Source organism: Indicator indicator, chromosome 13 (genome assembly GCF_027791375.1).
Source record: "Indicator indicator isolate 239-I01 chromosome 13, UM_Iind_1.1, whole genome shotgun sequence".
Classification (NCBI taxonomy): domain Eukaryota; kingdom Metazoa; phylum Chordata; class Aves; order Piciformes; family Indicatoridae; genus Indicator; species Indicator indicator.
In genome coordinates, this window is record NC_072022.1 from 7,032,178 (window position 1) to 7,048,538 (window position 16,361).

Below are 16,361 nucleotides of genomic sequence, written 5' to 3' on the forward strand. Positions count from 1 at the left end.
CGAAACCCCATCAGTCAGTCAAGCATCTCAGTAACACACATTTCCAGAAAATAAGTTATCTGCTTGGACAAGTGGTAATACAGAAAGCTGTTTTTTCCTATGCAGAAAGAGTAGGAACCATCCAAAATGCTTAATTCTCTTATTCTAAAAGGAAAAGGAGTTCTAACTTCCTGAGTATGAAGGAATCATTTTCTTTTCAAAGCCTGAATCCCAGAACGAGAGGACTGAAAAACTGCTGCTTTGGCAGGAAATCTGGATATGGTTTTTTTTGGCAAGGGAAAAAAAAGAAAAAGAAGAAAAAAGGAGGAAGTGGTGCTTGTGTCCTGGATATATTCTACCAGTGAAACTACTACTAGGACCCACTTTTTGACACACCTTTATGGCAGACAAAATGGTGACCAAGAATGTCCTGGGTCAACTAAAAATTAGTCAGATGCTCAAAAGGAAAACATGTGAGCAAATAAAAGCACAAGTCCTGTTTCTCGCTGAGGCAAGGGATCCCTATGCATGGAGCAAGAAGGTGTAACAATTTGACCTATCTATTTCACCTTTGAGGAGCTAAGCACAAGATAGGACAAATGTGTATCAACAGAAATATTTGACAATTCTGACAAAAAAAAAAAAAACAAACACCAAAAACAACACAACAACCACCAAAAAACCCACCACAAAGCAAATATTCCAGAACCAATACTGACCTTACTGTTCTTTCTAAAAGGAAGTTTAAGAATGGCATTCTTAGAAAATGAATTCTGGAAGAGAATAATCTACAGACTGAACATGCAAGGATGCACAACCTCTCAAGACAACACAGGGCTGAAAACATGACCTGGCTGCAGTGATTTGACCATGAAGCAGACAAATTAGTTGGCCATATTACTGACTGAGTTCCTGGGTCAGTGAAGATACATATGATGGTGATGCAGATGGAGGGGAATGTGAAAGCTGGTCTTTTAGAGACTTGGGGAGGACAGGATAAAAGAAACATAGCAGAAGATAAGAAATAAAGAAAAGCGTGTTGCAGTCAGTTGTCTAACAATTTCAGACTAAGGCAGCAGTCCTGCTAAATGTCCAGTCCTGACAAACACCTGTACTTACCCTTTTTCCCAGTATTGCTAAAGGAAAGGTTTAGAATGATAGAATTGTTAGGGTTGAAAGGGACCTCAAGGATCATCTAGTTCCAATCTCCTTGCCATGGGCAGGGACACCTCACACTAGGTGAGGTTGCCTAGAGCCACATCCAGCCTGGCCTTAAAAACCTCCAGGGATGGGGTTTCTACCACCTCCCTGGGCAACCTGTTCCAATGCTTCACCACCCTCATGGTGCAAAGCAGACAAGTCACTGCAAGGGAGATTGAACGACGGGCTATTCAATTCAGCAACACTAGAGAAAGCTGCTGATCAGAGTTGATAATACAACATCAAAAATGTCTTACTATATATAGACAATAATACATAGGCTTACAGACTCACAATAAGAGTATAATTTTAGACTACGAATGTTTAAGTCTCAAATAGACAAAGGCATTTGAAATGTGCTGAAGAAATATTAGAGGACAAATTTGTGTATTGTGATGATGTAGTATTATTCGGAATTTGCAGAATGGATGGTTGATCAGCATCAGATGCAGTCTAATCTCGACCCTAAGAAATTGATGGATAAACAGAAATACCAGATCAGTATGAAACAAAAGGAATGAAATCCTGATGGTCTCCTTAGGTCATCCAAATCAACACAAGAGAAATGAAAGTTGGAATTAGTCTTTTGTCCTCCCATTAGTAAGGAAAATAAACCCACCACATTAAAGAGTGAAGAAAATTGTGAAATTAAAAAGTGGCAACATGGTATTTCTACTAAATACTGGATTTACCAGCTCCATTTTCATGTTATGACAGTGTTAACATTGACTGAAGAAATCAAAATCTTGAACACAATCAGAGCGAGAAACACGGCAAGCCAGGGCACCAACACTTGTACATCTGGCCACTTGTAATCATGCCAATAGCTATGGTCAACATTTACTATTTTATTCATTTCTTCTCTCCTCAAAAGTGGGCTGAGGTAGGAAGACATTGTGGATGATCTTTCTCAGAGTTTTGAATTGTGGAAGTAAGCTCTTACCTTCTGGGCGGTACTGAGCGACAATAGTTACTGCTTGGCCTGCATTCTTCAGGGCTGCTGCTGCCTGCTCATGGGTTGCTGCTTTTAGATCTACTCCATTTACCTGCAAGTGATACAAAAAAGCTCTTTGTCAAAACAAATGCTGTTATTTATCATCACAGAACAAAGACTCACCAGAAAAAAAAATTAACTGAACATGAATTATCTTCCATGCCATTTTTCCCTGTTTCAAATATCACAAGTAGTTAATACAAAGATCATTGATTCTTACTTGAAATCCAAAATCCTGTCTCTCATCCACTCCCCTGTTAAGAAGCACTACAGTCATCACAGTGTATCACTTAATGAATCTGTATTAAGTAGCTCCATTTGCTTCTTAAGACCTTTTTCTTTCTTTTTCAAGAGAGACACAAAGAATGTGACTTTATGTGATGGTTCACCTCATCTTTCTGCAACAGGAATGTCCTTAGCCACAGACCCTTATGCTTAACATCATGGCAGACTCCACATTCCATGGGTCTAGCCTGATTTTCAATGCAGCAGATTTTAAAATAGCATCAGAAAAAACACCACTGAAGCAGAAATGTATGTCATATTTTAGTCCCAAAGCATCTCTCATAGTTCCAACTAAAATAAAGATGCATGTTAATATCAGCATTTTAGTAGCAGCAAAGCCAAAATCTAAGAGGAATCTTAAATAACTAATGAATTACAATTTAACTGTACTAAGAAATGATTCTTCATAAAGAAAGATTCTTACAAAGAAACACACAAAATCTTTATGACCTTCAATACCAGTATAGATAAGTACTTAGATAGGTATGAGATGGATCTATTTAAGACTAATGGGAAGTTTAGCACCCAGTTTTAGACAGCACTACCAAGTGTCTCCATCTCATAGGAAGGCTTGTTTCTGAAGCCTGCATGCTTTCACTTTAGACTCACCTAAGCCTCCAGCTACTAGACAAAGATAAGTTCAAGTCCTCACTGAAGATCTCTGAGATAAGGAAGTGTTATCTTAACCAGGTTACAGACGAGAAACCAAGCCAGACCAAGGTCCTCAAAGATACTCTAGAAGTACACTGGCATCTGTTTCATGGTCTCAAATTTAGTACAGTCAATGATATTAATTTCACACAAAACATTAACAGGCATTGAAATCTGGGGAAGGGAAAATTTTTGTTGATGATTAAATAAAAGAAGCAAGGAATCCTACAGAAATTATACGATCTCCTTTCCTGAGCTCTCCACTCAGATCAGCTGGCCCTCCTGCAAGGATGAAAGAGATGAAAATTCCTTCTCCATCTTCTCCTCCAACAATGTTGAAACCAAGACCTGTTGATCCTCGATGCAGGACGACCTTTCTAGGCTCCCTGAATGAAGGAAAAGAATAAGAAATCATGGTCACTAAATATTGGTAAAAGGAAAATAATTAGAAAAGCAAAATTTTCTGAAAGAAGCAGATGTGACAATTTAGGTATTACCACCCCCTCTTTGTTCTCAGGCAAACCAAGCAGTCCATTTGTATGTATGTATTCTAAATTCTTATTACATTACAATCCTGTTCAATGCTAAATGTCATCACTTAACACCTTTTATATTGTTCAAGAGCCTCAATACAGCTCACACCCTTATTCTATCTAATCATAATAGTGAGCAAGACAACAGTGTTTTTCCCTTTGTGAAACTTTAAGAACCCATTCTAATGGAAACACTACAGTGAAAAATATGTTCTTGGTTCTTGAATTTCACTCCAGTTGGTCAAGCAATAAAAGTAGAAAAAATATGCATAAACACACTGAAAAAAATCCATAAATCAGAATGTATGGCAGTTCCAAACACATTTGCAATTTATCTGCAGCAACTGCTGTTGGAAAAAAAGTTGAATCTCAACCAAGTTGTTTATTTCTTTTTGCAGGATCCCCTCCTGACTTGGATGAGAAAGAGGAAATACAGATCAAGTTAAGATAAGGTCAGTCAACTTTTAATGCAGAGACACTCCTTCCTAAAAATCTCCTCATCTGCTACTTGACCCAACACAAGAAAAGTAGAAATTATTTCAGAAACAGACATTTCTAATAAAGCAAAGCAACTGTGCACTGCATTTGAAAAATCACTAGAGAGCACTCAAGAACAATTAATGGACATGCTTCAGTATTTGGAGACATAAATTATTAATTTAGGACAAACTATCAAACTGCATTTTTCCAAAGCAAACACAAAAAATATATATATATACAATCTACTCCCGTTTTTGAAAATCACTCCATTTTTGTGCTAGCTCTCAAATATACTTAGTGACAAATTCTTAAATTTCACCCTCTCTTAAGTATATTATATTCATTTTTCAAAGCATCATTTATTACAATCCAGTGACATTGTAGAAGCCTACATATATTGTTCTGGGTCACATTAATATATTAACAAAAGCGCTGCAGCTAGAGGACAGAAATGTGCATTAATTTTTAAAATGCTACATAAAATTTCTAAACCTCCTCCTGGGATGGCAGGAGTGGAAGATGGGAAGGTAATTAAAAAAAAAAAAAAGGTCACCTAACACCTTCTCTGAATAGTTCTTGCATTTCAGAAGAAATCTATGAAACTGCATTTTACAGGAGTTCAGAAGGGAAGCTATGAAACTGCAAGTTCAGCAATGTTATCAGCAGGTCAAAATCACTTCAGCTTATATGCCTACCTAGCTCCAAGCTAAAAGTAACTACAAAGACATATCCCAGCTTCCAACAGACTAAAATTCTTTCTCCAACTTACACCACTCAGCTTGCAATTTTGGGTAGACGCTGCCTCAGAAACTAAGTGACATTGCCCATGTATCAGATGATGGTATGACACAGAATTCAGCAATACCCTACTGAAAATGCAGTATGACATCTTTATACTGAACAGAACAGAAGGGCAGCAAATTGGAAGAGCTTGCCTTTATCAGCAATGATGAACAAAAGATTAATGCAATCTAGTGAATGAACAGTCTGGTAATTGGAAAGGCTTAGAAGCTCCCTAGTCTTCCTGGATTTATGAATCCATCAAATCAAACCCTTGTCTGGGGTGGGAGGGGGAACACACAAAAAGAACAAAAAAAAAACCCTCAAAACCAACAACAAAACCCAAAAACTAGTAACAAAAAAACCCTCAACCAAAAAAACCCACAAACCCTGCAATATTGCTGCCTTTAAAATAAGGAACAATCTGTAGTCTGTTCATAATATCATCCTAAAACCTCAAGCAACTCATGGTGCACTTCGATAGAGCATTCTGATTTTAATAATATTCCTGGATTCATTGATTATATGTACATGTGTATATAGAAATCAGTAAATCCATCTATTTTCCTCATTACAACAAAATTTCTGAGTGTTAAGAAACAACCATTTATTTCTTGAAATACAGTATTCTCCACTACCTTGCCCACAAACATGCATTATGCATTCCCTGGTTAACTAATTTGACCTGTAGCTGTGGTTATTTGTTACCTGGTAATCTCATCATCTCCAAGCATTCCTTTGGGAATTGGTGAATATCGCCCAGGTGATGCTGGGGGCAGGGACTGTCCCAGGTAGGCAGAAGGAGTGATATGGTTATCCACTGGCTGAGAATAAGCTTCAGAGTGGGGAAAAAAAATAAGCATTAAGGCAGTAAGAAATAAGAGACAGAGGAATTAAACCCAAGTATTATAAGAAGTCCCTTCTAAAACCAAAATGCACGTCTTCTAGTGATACATTACAAATACCACAGTTGTAAAATTCTGTGTCACAGCTACACATTGCCCAGTTTCCTCACACTAAGTCACTGAGAAAACTTTTCAGTTTGACTAAGTTTCAAAAAACCCTTTTTTAGAAACAGACACTCTGGGTAGCTGATGCCCATGAGGACAGTCTGGTGATTTATCTGTTTTTAAAGCTGTCTTTTAACTTGACTAATATCAATCAAGAATTTCTATTTCTTAACATCAGTATGTCAAGAGCACCAGTGAACAATACATCATTTAATGTTACACCTCTTCCAAACTAACAAGCTGCCTACCTCTTTCTTCTCAATGCTTTGATGCACAACACCCTAACGTCTCCAGAATACTCCCGAGACCATTTTGGTTAGTAAGTCTGAACAGGGAGGGATGATACATGTCTTACACACTGAAGAAAACCATCTTTACCAGCAGAGGTGCTGGTAGAGATACTACTATGTGCTCAACACACATCAGAACACAAAGGTAGGATTTTTCCAACTCCTACTCTTCAATATAAGAGGTATCAATTCACTGAGAGGAATAAACAAGCTAGTGTGACAATGATTCAGTCATACAGCAAGGGTCAATTGCCTTATTCACAGGTTCACAGAAGAGAATATTTAAAGGATTTAGTCTAAACTCTTCCATAACTGGCTGTGAATCCTGTGCATGAAGTGCATTATGTTTTACCTGAACCACAACACACACGTTACAAAAACTCTTAAAGCCATTTTTTAGAATAGTTGTAACCCATGTAACACTGCACTTTCATCCTTCTGCTCCCTGCAGGGTTTTGAAGACTAAAGATCCCATGTCTGCCCCAGGCACAGTATGTAGCTTCTGTGCACTGGTAACAGATTTGGACAGTTTACTGTCAATTTTCAGATTCTGTTTTAGCCACACTGGAGTCTTGGCAAAAGAATGTCACAATGACTAGCAAACCACACGACAATATTTACTTTTCAAGGGGGGGGGAAAAAGGAAAGAAGAAAAAAAAAGAAGGCAGTTTAATGCAACAATCTATTTTCATGTCACTGTACTTAGTTTTGTTGAAAGCAAGTGATACCTGAAAACATGGCTACCAGACATAAATATTTTGCTTTTCCTCAGAAACTGCATCATGCCCAGAAACATACACTCCATCTAATACTGTCACATATTCTTGGGGTTTAGATTTTGTATCCATTATTCACATCACTAAAGCTCAGCTATGAAGCACCAGAACAGTTTATTACTTCAGACCTCTGGACTGTTCCATGTCAGCACTGGCTACACCATTTATTAAGTTCTACATAGGCTACTTGGTTGGAAAAGACAGTCCTCTCTCAAGGCTGGGATTCTCAGCATGATGGAAGCAAGCCTACAAGGCATTAAAAGGCTCTATGGTGTTCCTGCAAAAAAACCCTATGCCTCCTTCTTTCCTAAAACTGTTTTAGCTGGAGATTATATCTGAAGAATATTCATGAGGAACATGACAGAAATAAAAGACAAACCATCACTTCCTGAATCCTAAATCGGTTCTAAACTTCTGTTTCCAAGTAAATATTATTACTGATGTAATTCATAAAGGAACTGTGGTTTGGCTGAACAGAATCACATACATAAAATGAACTTGCTTTGACAGGAAAAGTCAAAGATCCTCAAGGGGAAATTCCATTTCCAAACCCACCCACATCTGTGCCATGTAAGGCTTGATAAGGCATTGATGTCTCTAGTGAGGAAACTGATTATTCTCAATGCCATGTGGAAATGCTGTACCAATACACAAAAGGAAAACTAAAACTGAATAGGGGTCAAAATTGCATCATTAATCATCTCTTAAAAGGAGGCCTGTATAGAAAGCAAGTCCTCTGTCTCCAAAGCTCTGTAGACACTTCTCTGACTCTGATATTCCACAATATGCACTGTACAAGTCATGTTGGTGTTTTAGAATTGTGAATTCTAGATGTTCGTAGCAATATTTCAACTGAATAACTTGAAAAAGCATTTATACCAACAAGCTACTGGACATTTATTCCAGGAACCATTTATGAACCAACATTTATATACAGATTACTGAAGCAGGTCACATTCCCTACTGACACATGACTTAGTACATAAGACAAATGGGTATGACTATCAAACCAAGAAATCCATGTAGCTGCCAATGGTGCTAGTCAGCTGGGTGGTATTGGTCCACAGCACCATACCACCTACAGTGCTGTTGTTCCTCAGTATACAATGGACAGAGAGAGTTTTGTTGAATTTTCATGTTTCCTCTACAGGAAATCCTTGGTTTTCTGTGTCTCATACTGGATGCTCACAGGAGAGCAGGACTCAAATGGCACTGTGCTCAGAAAGAACCACCTGTCATTAACTGTCTTCCTCTTGAGTCCAAAACTGAAGATCATAGTAAAGCAGCTGTTTAAATCAGCAATCCACACTTCAAGTGTTAAAAGGAAAATCACATAGAAGCAATAGAAACAGGCATAGTAATCAAGGATTCTGGACCCTTAAGGGCTGTGGTCAAGCTTCCATTGCCCTTACACACATACCAGTCTCTACAGCGACACATCCATGAACTACTTTTTCCACACTGATTCCCTGCTAAACGCTGCGGTTTCAGACAGCCCCAGCTCTTTAATAACATTAACTCCTCCAAAGGCAGCCAGAAGCTGTGCACCCACTCTGATAAAAATCAAATGACAGAGGTCAATTTTCAGCCCCCCAGGTACACCGTGTTGGTAGGACTTGTACTCTCCTCAGTAAATACTGCCATCAATCAGAACCTCAGAAACATCTTGCTCTCATGTCCCTTGGTTCAAAGGCAACAACCCCAAAGGAATATCAAGTTATTTAATTATCTATATAGATGCTATCTTACTTTGTTCCCTCCAACCACCATCAAACCACCTGACAGGAATGTAGTTGTGTCTGGTGCTCTTACTACATGAGTTCTGAAAAAAAAAACAGGTTTTGCAGAAAACCTAGATACTGAAATTTGTGAACCTGGCTCTTCAGCATTCTTAACTCTGCATTTTAAGTTCTCGAGAGAGTCCTATAATTAAACTAGAACAGTTCCTGAAAGAAAGACTTAAAGACAACCAAATCTGGAATCTGGTGGGGATATTGGGCATTTTAGTGCACCACCATCTTCAAAGAAGTTAGCATAGAGAGCAATCTAACAACCTAATTTCACACCAAGGACGGGATACTGGACTGAACAGAATGCCACTGTGTCTCAAGTCCTTCTTACAGGGACAGCAGCCAAATGGAAAGAGTCCTGCAAGAAAAGACACTAATGTGCCAAAAGCAAGCCTACATGCATGGCCAAGATCTGCCCCCTCCTCCTCCCAGACCAGCTCATGAAAAAAACAGGGAAGCAGAATAAAAAAGTAACTCATAACATCACTAGCCTCTACTTCAAACACCATTGGTTTTTGCTCAGTTCACAGGACACTGAACACCTACACAGTGCATTATGCTGCTCTCCACAGCCTTCAGGAGAATAAGGCCCATCAGCAAGCCACCAGAAATCACTAGGATAGGCCATATCAGCCATGGAAACCCACTAAGAGCCCATGTTGCTCTTAGTTGATGTTATTGTCTTCAGCACATAATTTTTATCAACTTTCTGATATCAAACTTTCACACAGTATAATTTTGAAAAGCTTGAAACTGTTCATACGCTAAAAATGGGTTTTGCTAAAGCCGTCAAGAAAAAATAATTAAATCACAAAGATAAGCTGAACTTACAGTTTGTGATGTCAGGAGGGGCATAACTGTCATTCATGAACATGCTGGTAGGTTTTGCAACTTTCAGATAAACAAAGTCAGATGTGTTTTTTAAGGCAGTCACTGCTTCTTCATGAGTAACTTCTTCTAAGCAAACACTGTTCACCTGAAGAGAAAAACACAAATTTTCAACAGAGAAAACTGTCTATTTTCATAGCATAATTTCCTGGCAATATCAATTGTTTTCATTCCATTGGTTGGCAGCTGAACCACAACTTAAATAATGCCCTCACTGGGCATAAAAGTGAATGACTTCAAGGAAAAAAAATACATTAAAAAAATCAGCTCTTACTTACAGCTAAAAGTTTGTCTCCAATCTGAAGTTTGCCATCTTTATGAGCTGCCCCACCTTCAATGATTTTGGTTACATAGATGCTGTTGTCTCCAGGTATATGCTGATTCCCTACACCACCAGCAATACTGAAGCCAAGACCTGCTTGAAAATGAAAGTCATTGCTCAAGAAACCTTTCAGCATTTAATAATTCAGATTATCATAGAAATAATAATGCTACAAGTATCATACATACACAAATAGAAAAATACTTAAGTTGTAACTGAAGCAATACTGAAAGTCTTAGTCAACTCCATGACTTGTCATAAACTTTTGGATAAGTAACATTTACAGAAAAGCTAAAACCATTTACTTCATGCCTTCTGAAAAATGCACACAGCAGAGCTACAGAATCACTATTGATATTTAAAGAACGATTTGTCCAACGTTTACCCATACAGAAACACAGCCACACTTGCTCCAAATACCTTTTAATCTCCAAAGAGCCTTTCTAGATGATTAAATTCAGAGGCATCTGAGATTTCATTATCTTATTTTTTTTTTCATTATCTTCTTTTTCATGGATTCTGCATTTCTTAAAACCTCACATGCAAACTACTACATACACAGAAATCCATTGTTAACGCTACCCTTTTAAAGAGAAGCTTTATACATCCTACATACCTTTAGGGCCTTTTACAAGTTTGATTTCCACTATTTTTTCTGTGACTGGTTTTCTTCTTTTGACATACAATCGTACAATTGATCCTGCTTCTTTCAGTGCTTCAACTGCTTTGCTGTGTGTCACATCACGGACATCCACCTCATTTACTCGTAGAATACAATCGTTAACCCTAGAGAGAGCAACAGTCGTGTTCAGCTGATGGAGCAGACACATTAGGAGCCTAATAACATTATCTACAACACACTAACATACTTGCTGGCACATTAAGATTCATAGATTTTATTTCAAAATCGTATTAATGCAAGACAATGCTCTAAAAATTAAGTATTAGTGCTTAAAAATAAAACAGAGGTCACTAGAAAGCTTTTAACGGGAATATTTTGTTCACAGCCATAGAGGACACCACCTTCCACGTGTTTCATTGGAACAGAGCTTGGGACACAGAACCTTTTCCTTAGTGCTATAAGACAGAAGTTTAAAATTCAGAAACTAGTGAAGGTGTACATGGAGAACAAACCAGTTCTCAGCCATGATATGAAGAAATCAGTCTCCATTCCTGCTTTTCACAAGCTGTTGAAGTGTTGGCCTTCCACTCTATTTATATGTTGCTGTAGTAATAGCGAGGTCTCATTACACTAAATACAATGCCTGATGCACCTGTCACCCTGTTCTGCCAGATGTACCTCTGACAATAGCCAACAAGCTAAAATGAAGCCTCGAGATAAGCTTATTAGGATTAAAAATCGTAACACATCAGGCATTTGGGCCAAAAGTCATAGGGCAAGTTCTTGACAACAGAAGAGGAAAAAGCTGGTCCTGCAATCAGCTGTGTTTTGTCACACACAGTGATGCAGCAGAATACTTAGAGTGTTCTGGATTAGAAAAACAATTTATTTATGCAATTTGTTAATATCTACTAACAGGACTCTTCAAAGAAATTTGCAAATATCACTTGCTACCATTTCATAATGTGGCAACATCTTCTCACTAGGAGTTAAGTAGTGATATCAGGCCACAATTAAATTTGGTTTACTAGAGAAGTACTCAATTTAAACAAAAAGTGCTGCTTTTGAAGTTACAACAAGCATAAAAGAGGGTTGCTATTAAGCTCAACTATCTTACAGATCAGAAAATGTGCATACAGATAATCAACAGTTTGTACACTGAATTAAGAACTATAGAATATAGTTAGGAACAAGTTCTTTACCATGAGGGTAGCGGAACACTGGAACAGGTTGCCCAGGGAGGTAGTTGAGGCCCCATCCCTGGAGATATTCAAGGTGAGGCTCAGCAAGGCTCTGGGCAACCTGATCTAGTTGAAGATGTTCCTGCTGACTGCAGAGTAGGTTGGACTACATGACCTCTGGAGGTCCTTTCCAACCCAAACCATTCTATGGTTCTATGATATGGCCTAATCAATTTATACCACCCAACAGAAAACAATTTCACTTAACTGTAGGTTTTATTGGGTGGGGAAAAAATAAAAATTAGTCCACTCAAACATTGTTCTTTATTTATAAAATATCTCTCTAAGAAGAACTTATTTAAAATGTAATGTAGCATGATAAAACTACTAAAACTAACAGAATATGTTCTAATAACAATAACACACATTCAACAAGTCAACACAAAAAGTCATCGTACCGTAATCTTCCATCCTGCGCAGCTGCACCCCCAACTATAATTTTTGTAATGAAAATACTTGAATCATCCCCAATATGTGGGTTGTCTGTACCACCTGCAATGCTAAAGCCAAGTCCTGAATTTCCCTAAAGGCAGAGGGGAAAGAAAAATTTTACATATTTCTTTTTTTGGGGAAAAGATATTCTACTTTATTTGTTTGATTCAATATAGAACCGAATCTATAAGACTTTCAATGATTAAAAAATAAATATCAGAAGACACTTTAAGTGGTAACAACATAAAATCATCTATAAGATGTAATTAATTTCATAGAACATCAGTCATTGTATATCTGTAAGAAACAGTTCCAACCCCACAGCTTTCTCAAAGTGAGCTTTATATAGTGAGCTAGATCTTTGAGGTTATTCATATAACTATTTGCTCCTCATAAAATTATTAGTGACAAATTATTTCTTCCAGATGAGCCCCCAAGTAATTAGTGTCACATATGTACTATAGCCTCATAAACACACAGATGCAGGCATTGTCTCTTCAGAAGTTCCCTGCCCTTACCATCAGCTGCAAGACCTCATAACCCACTCAGCTGGGGGAACTGCAGATACCAAATACAACCTTTTTTACTTTTTTTCCACTTTTTCTCAACAGTGCAGCTCAAGAAAAGAGAGGTGAGATAGATCTCAACCTTGTAAACCTAATTAATACATATGCTCTCAACTGGAAGTCTGACTCTCAACATAAAACAATAGTATAAATAAAAGTCTATCATAAATAGCAATATAGGAAATTAAACAATAATTTTATTACTCTCTACAAGCCTAGATAATAATATTAAATGCAGTATCCCTCAGAGATCCTTCCTGCATTGTAGTCTTAATGGTCAAGGATGTTAGTAAGAACTTCTCTTCCTGCTCCAGCAACTGGATGCATTTTATTTTTATTTTTTTACTTTAGGTTAAATAATAAACAAAATTATAAAGGAAATAAATAATAAAGGAAACAAAGGAAAACAAAAACAAAGAGTAAAGACTGTTTTGGATTGTCATTTAACAGTATTAACAGGTAATATTTCATATTAAAGCATCATAAATCCAATCTGAAACAGATTACAGAAAGACATTAGCATGTTACCCTTTCAAGAGTAATTTCTTCATATTCATAATCAGCATCCGTGCCATTGACCTATAAAGAAATCAAAGTCAGACTTATAGAGAATTTTATACTTCATGCAAGACACTTTGCCTGGCTGCTGGTTCACTCCCATCAAATCTCAGCTGATCCACAGTGACCACTGTGCTCAGAGGGCACTGCTCTGTACATAACTCAAACACTCTTTTCATATGAGTTTAAAAGCTGAGATTTCAGACAGCACAGTGTTGTAGACCAGACACTGTGGAGCAGTGGCCTTCTGCTTCTGATTACCAGAAAAGAAACACCCTTGAGATCTTCAGATGTTCCTCAGACCATAAAGCAAGATGTAACTGAGAAAAAAAGAAAGGGGTCATGGGGTAGAGGAGAAATTGTTTAGAAGAGCAGAGTAGTATTTTCAAACTATCCATCCTCACAGAATAAATATCCAGGGCTGATGCTTTACACCATTTCTCACTAGAAATGAGTGAGACTCTTCCTAGGCAGCATTTAACAACTGTTTAATTTCCTATTTATCATGTTACATACAAATTAAACAGGACCAAAAGTGGAAGACTATCTTATAAAGTTAGATGAAACCCCCAAATTCCAGAAGTAAGCATCATCATCCTCAAGTGAGAAAGGATACCCACAGTCTTTGCTGCCTACAGAATCAAACAGGGGAAGTAACAAATAACTAAATTAAGAGAAAACAAATACCAAGTTCTTGACATTCAATATGAAAGTAAAGACACTAGTTTTTTAAATTACTGAGACATATTGGAACTCAAATGATTTCCTCCACATATAACTACAGTATCATATACAACATGCAGCTACAGGCAATTCCCTATTTCAATCCTTTTCAGAATAAATGTTTAATAAGATAAGAAATAACATTTATAGTATTAATTTTTAAATCATCCTGTCTATTCTTAAGCTATTCTATGTCTTCTGTATTCTTAACAATCTGTAGTATTCAAGAGTTAATAAATACACTATATATATATGTAAATAAGAAAGCATTTTATTATCTGCACAGTTTTCTAGGGAAGAACTGAAAAAAGGGACTCAAATGCACTCCAAACAAAATTAGACCACACCAACTTCCTTCCTCATGTTTATTTAACATACTTAAAATCTCCAAAACCTGGAGATGCTTTTGCAGGCTGCCTAATATCAAGCTCATTTATCCCTCACTGCAGTTGTTCTCCAATCTCTAATTATATCTTCCTTTAATACAACAGAAGCCACATCCATTGCAGACATAACAGATTATTATCTTTGTGCAGTACCTCTACAGTTTGTTCAGTGGAAAAAGATACTGTGGTTTTAACACACGATATTTCTCCATTAAAAAGGGAAGAGGTCTTGACCCTCTGAATACATGAAACTGTATCTGTTATTACAGCAACACAATAGAAGCCACTCTGACCAAGAAGTTTTTACATTGGCTTAGGCCTTGAGCTATTATCTACAAGAATGACAACAGGTGCTAACTGAACCAGTCATCCCATACTACAGTGCCCGGGAAATGCTTTGTTCATGACTGGTCACTATGTGCTGCCTTTTTTTCCCCCTTTTTTTAATAAATAACAAGGACAATTAATTATTTCTCTATTCATTAACATTAGGCAAAACAAAGCCCATTCTAACATGTTTAAGTAGTCTCGTTTCCATGTACAAAACTCTGTAATCCAATTTTAAAATACAATCTAGATAAACAGAAGCAATCAAGAACACCCATAATTTTTATCTTTGGCTTTAGTTCAACTCTACAGGCCCTTTTTCTTCACCTTTTTTTTTTTCCTTTTTAATTTACCTTTGAATGGATTTTATCTAACAAACAACATTAGCAGAGACAGGAGCAAGGATACACCAAAAGACAGCAATCACTGTCCTTTTTGCAAGGTTTAAAGCATTCTCAGATCCACTAAGCCAAGCTTCAAGCTTTACTTGCAGGGACTTCCCCTGGACAAAGGAAGTTCTTTACAAATGCTTTTTTGAAACTGAAAACCTATTAGGAGTTTAGCAGAATTTGATTAGAGCCTTTTGTAATGACTCTCATTTCTCTGGTGTGGTTATCTTTTTGTGTGCAACAACCTTGAGTTCTGTTTGTATTTCCTTGGGTTTTTACAAAAAATTTTTTAAAAAAGAAAAAAGCTTCTCGGTGAGACATTTTTCCAACCCTATATCAGTTCTAACAGGGAGTACTTCATCAGATTCAGACAATGAGAGCTGTTCTTGATCATTTATTTCTTGATGACTTGCTAGTTTTGTGTTTTGCTTTATGACCCTTTCAGTAGAAAAGACCCCTGACCATTTGAAGGGTTTGGTAGATACACAATGCAGTTTCCTCACAAGTATGATTTTACATCATTTATCCCTTGGAAATTCCATTAGCTACTTCTAAATCTAGAAGGATATTCCTTTACTCATCTTCCTATGGTTACAGAGTAGCTTAGGTTACAGACAGCTATGAGCTTGTCTGCCTTGCATTCATTGCAAACTGGTAATTTAGATATAATTTTGAGTAGCAGTTTGTTCTGCTAATACTGTTTTCTCCTGTTTCTACTACTGACTGTCCCCCACATGGCTCTCAGATGGCACTTCTGAAACTTGAATATTTATATTAATAATCACTGTTGTTCTTTTTTTAGTTTATGTGTGCAGTGAGACATCTCACCTTCAGCATGCTTTTCTAAACCCTATCTGCCTCACATTCATCAAAGAACCACACACTGCAGGCTGCTGCTGTGATCTTTTGGTCAGAGGCACTCAAGACTGTCAATTCTGCCACTGTACTAAACATGTGCCTCCTGCTTAAACTGTTAATTCAAGCTTTTGTCCATCTCAGTTATTATAGCTCCTTTCTAGCAACGGTGCTGAATTAGGAATGCTTTTGATAAGCACAAGATTGACTCTTTCCTTGCTAATAGCAGTACTTCTAATAACCTCAGCATAAAACCACTAGCACAGGTGCTAACACTGTCCAGG

At 37.3% G+C, this 16,361-nt stretch overlaps 1 protein-coding gene across 17 annotated transcripts in view; it reads right to left on the reverse strand.

The window, feature by feature from the left end:
* The window catches only part of DLG1 (discs large MAGUK scaffold protein 1), a 156,029-nt gene that overhangs the window by 39,720 nt on the left and 99,948 nt on the right, over positions 1-16,361 (reverse strand). For 16 of the 17 annotated variants that reach the window (XM_054385855.1, XM_054385857.1, XM_054385852.1 and 13 more), the window contains 8 exons: positions 13,368-13,418; positions 12,240-12,364; positions 10,595-10,764; positions 9,935-10,071; positions 9,600-9,744; positions 5,611-5,737; positions 3,339-3,495; positions 2,123-2,225 (listed from right to left, as the gene is read on the reverse strand). In XM_054385855.1, the coding sequence (XP_054241830.1) occupies positions 2,123-2,225; positions 3,339-3,495; positions 5,611-5,737; positions 9,600-9,744; positions 9,935-10,071; positions 10,595-10,764; positions 12,240-12,364; positions 13,368-13,418 (1,015 nt within the window). Of the gene's footprint in view, positions 1-2,122; positions 2,226-3,338; positions 3,496-5,610; positions 5,738-9,599; positions 9,745-9,934; positions 10,075-10,594; positions 10,765-12,239; positions 12,365-13,367; positions 13,419-16,361 lie in introns of all 17 variants that reach the window. The other variant, XM_054385844.1, reaches the window with a different exon arrangement.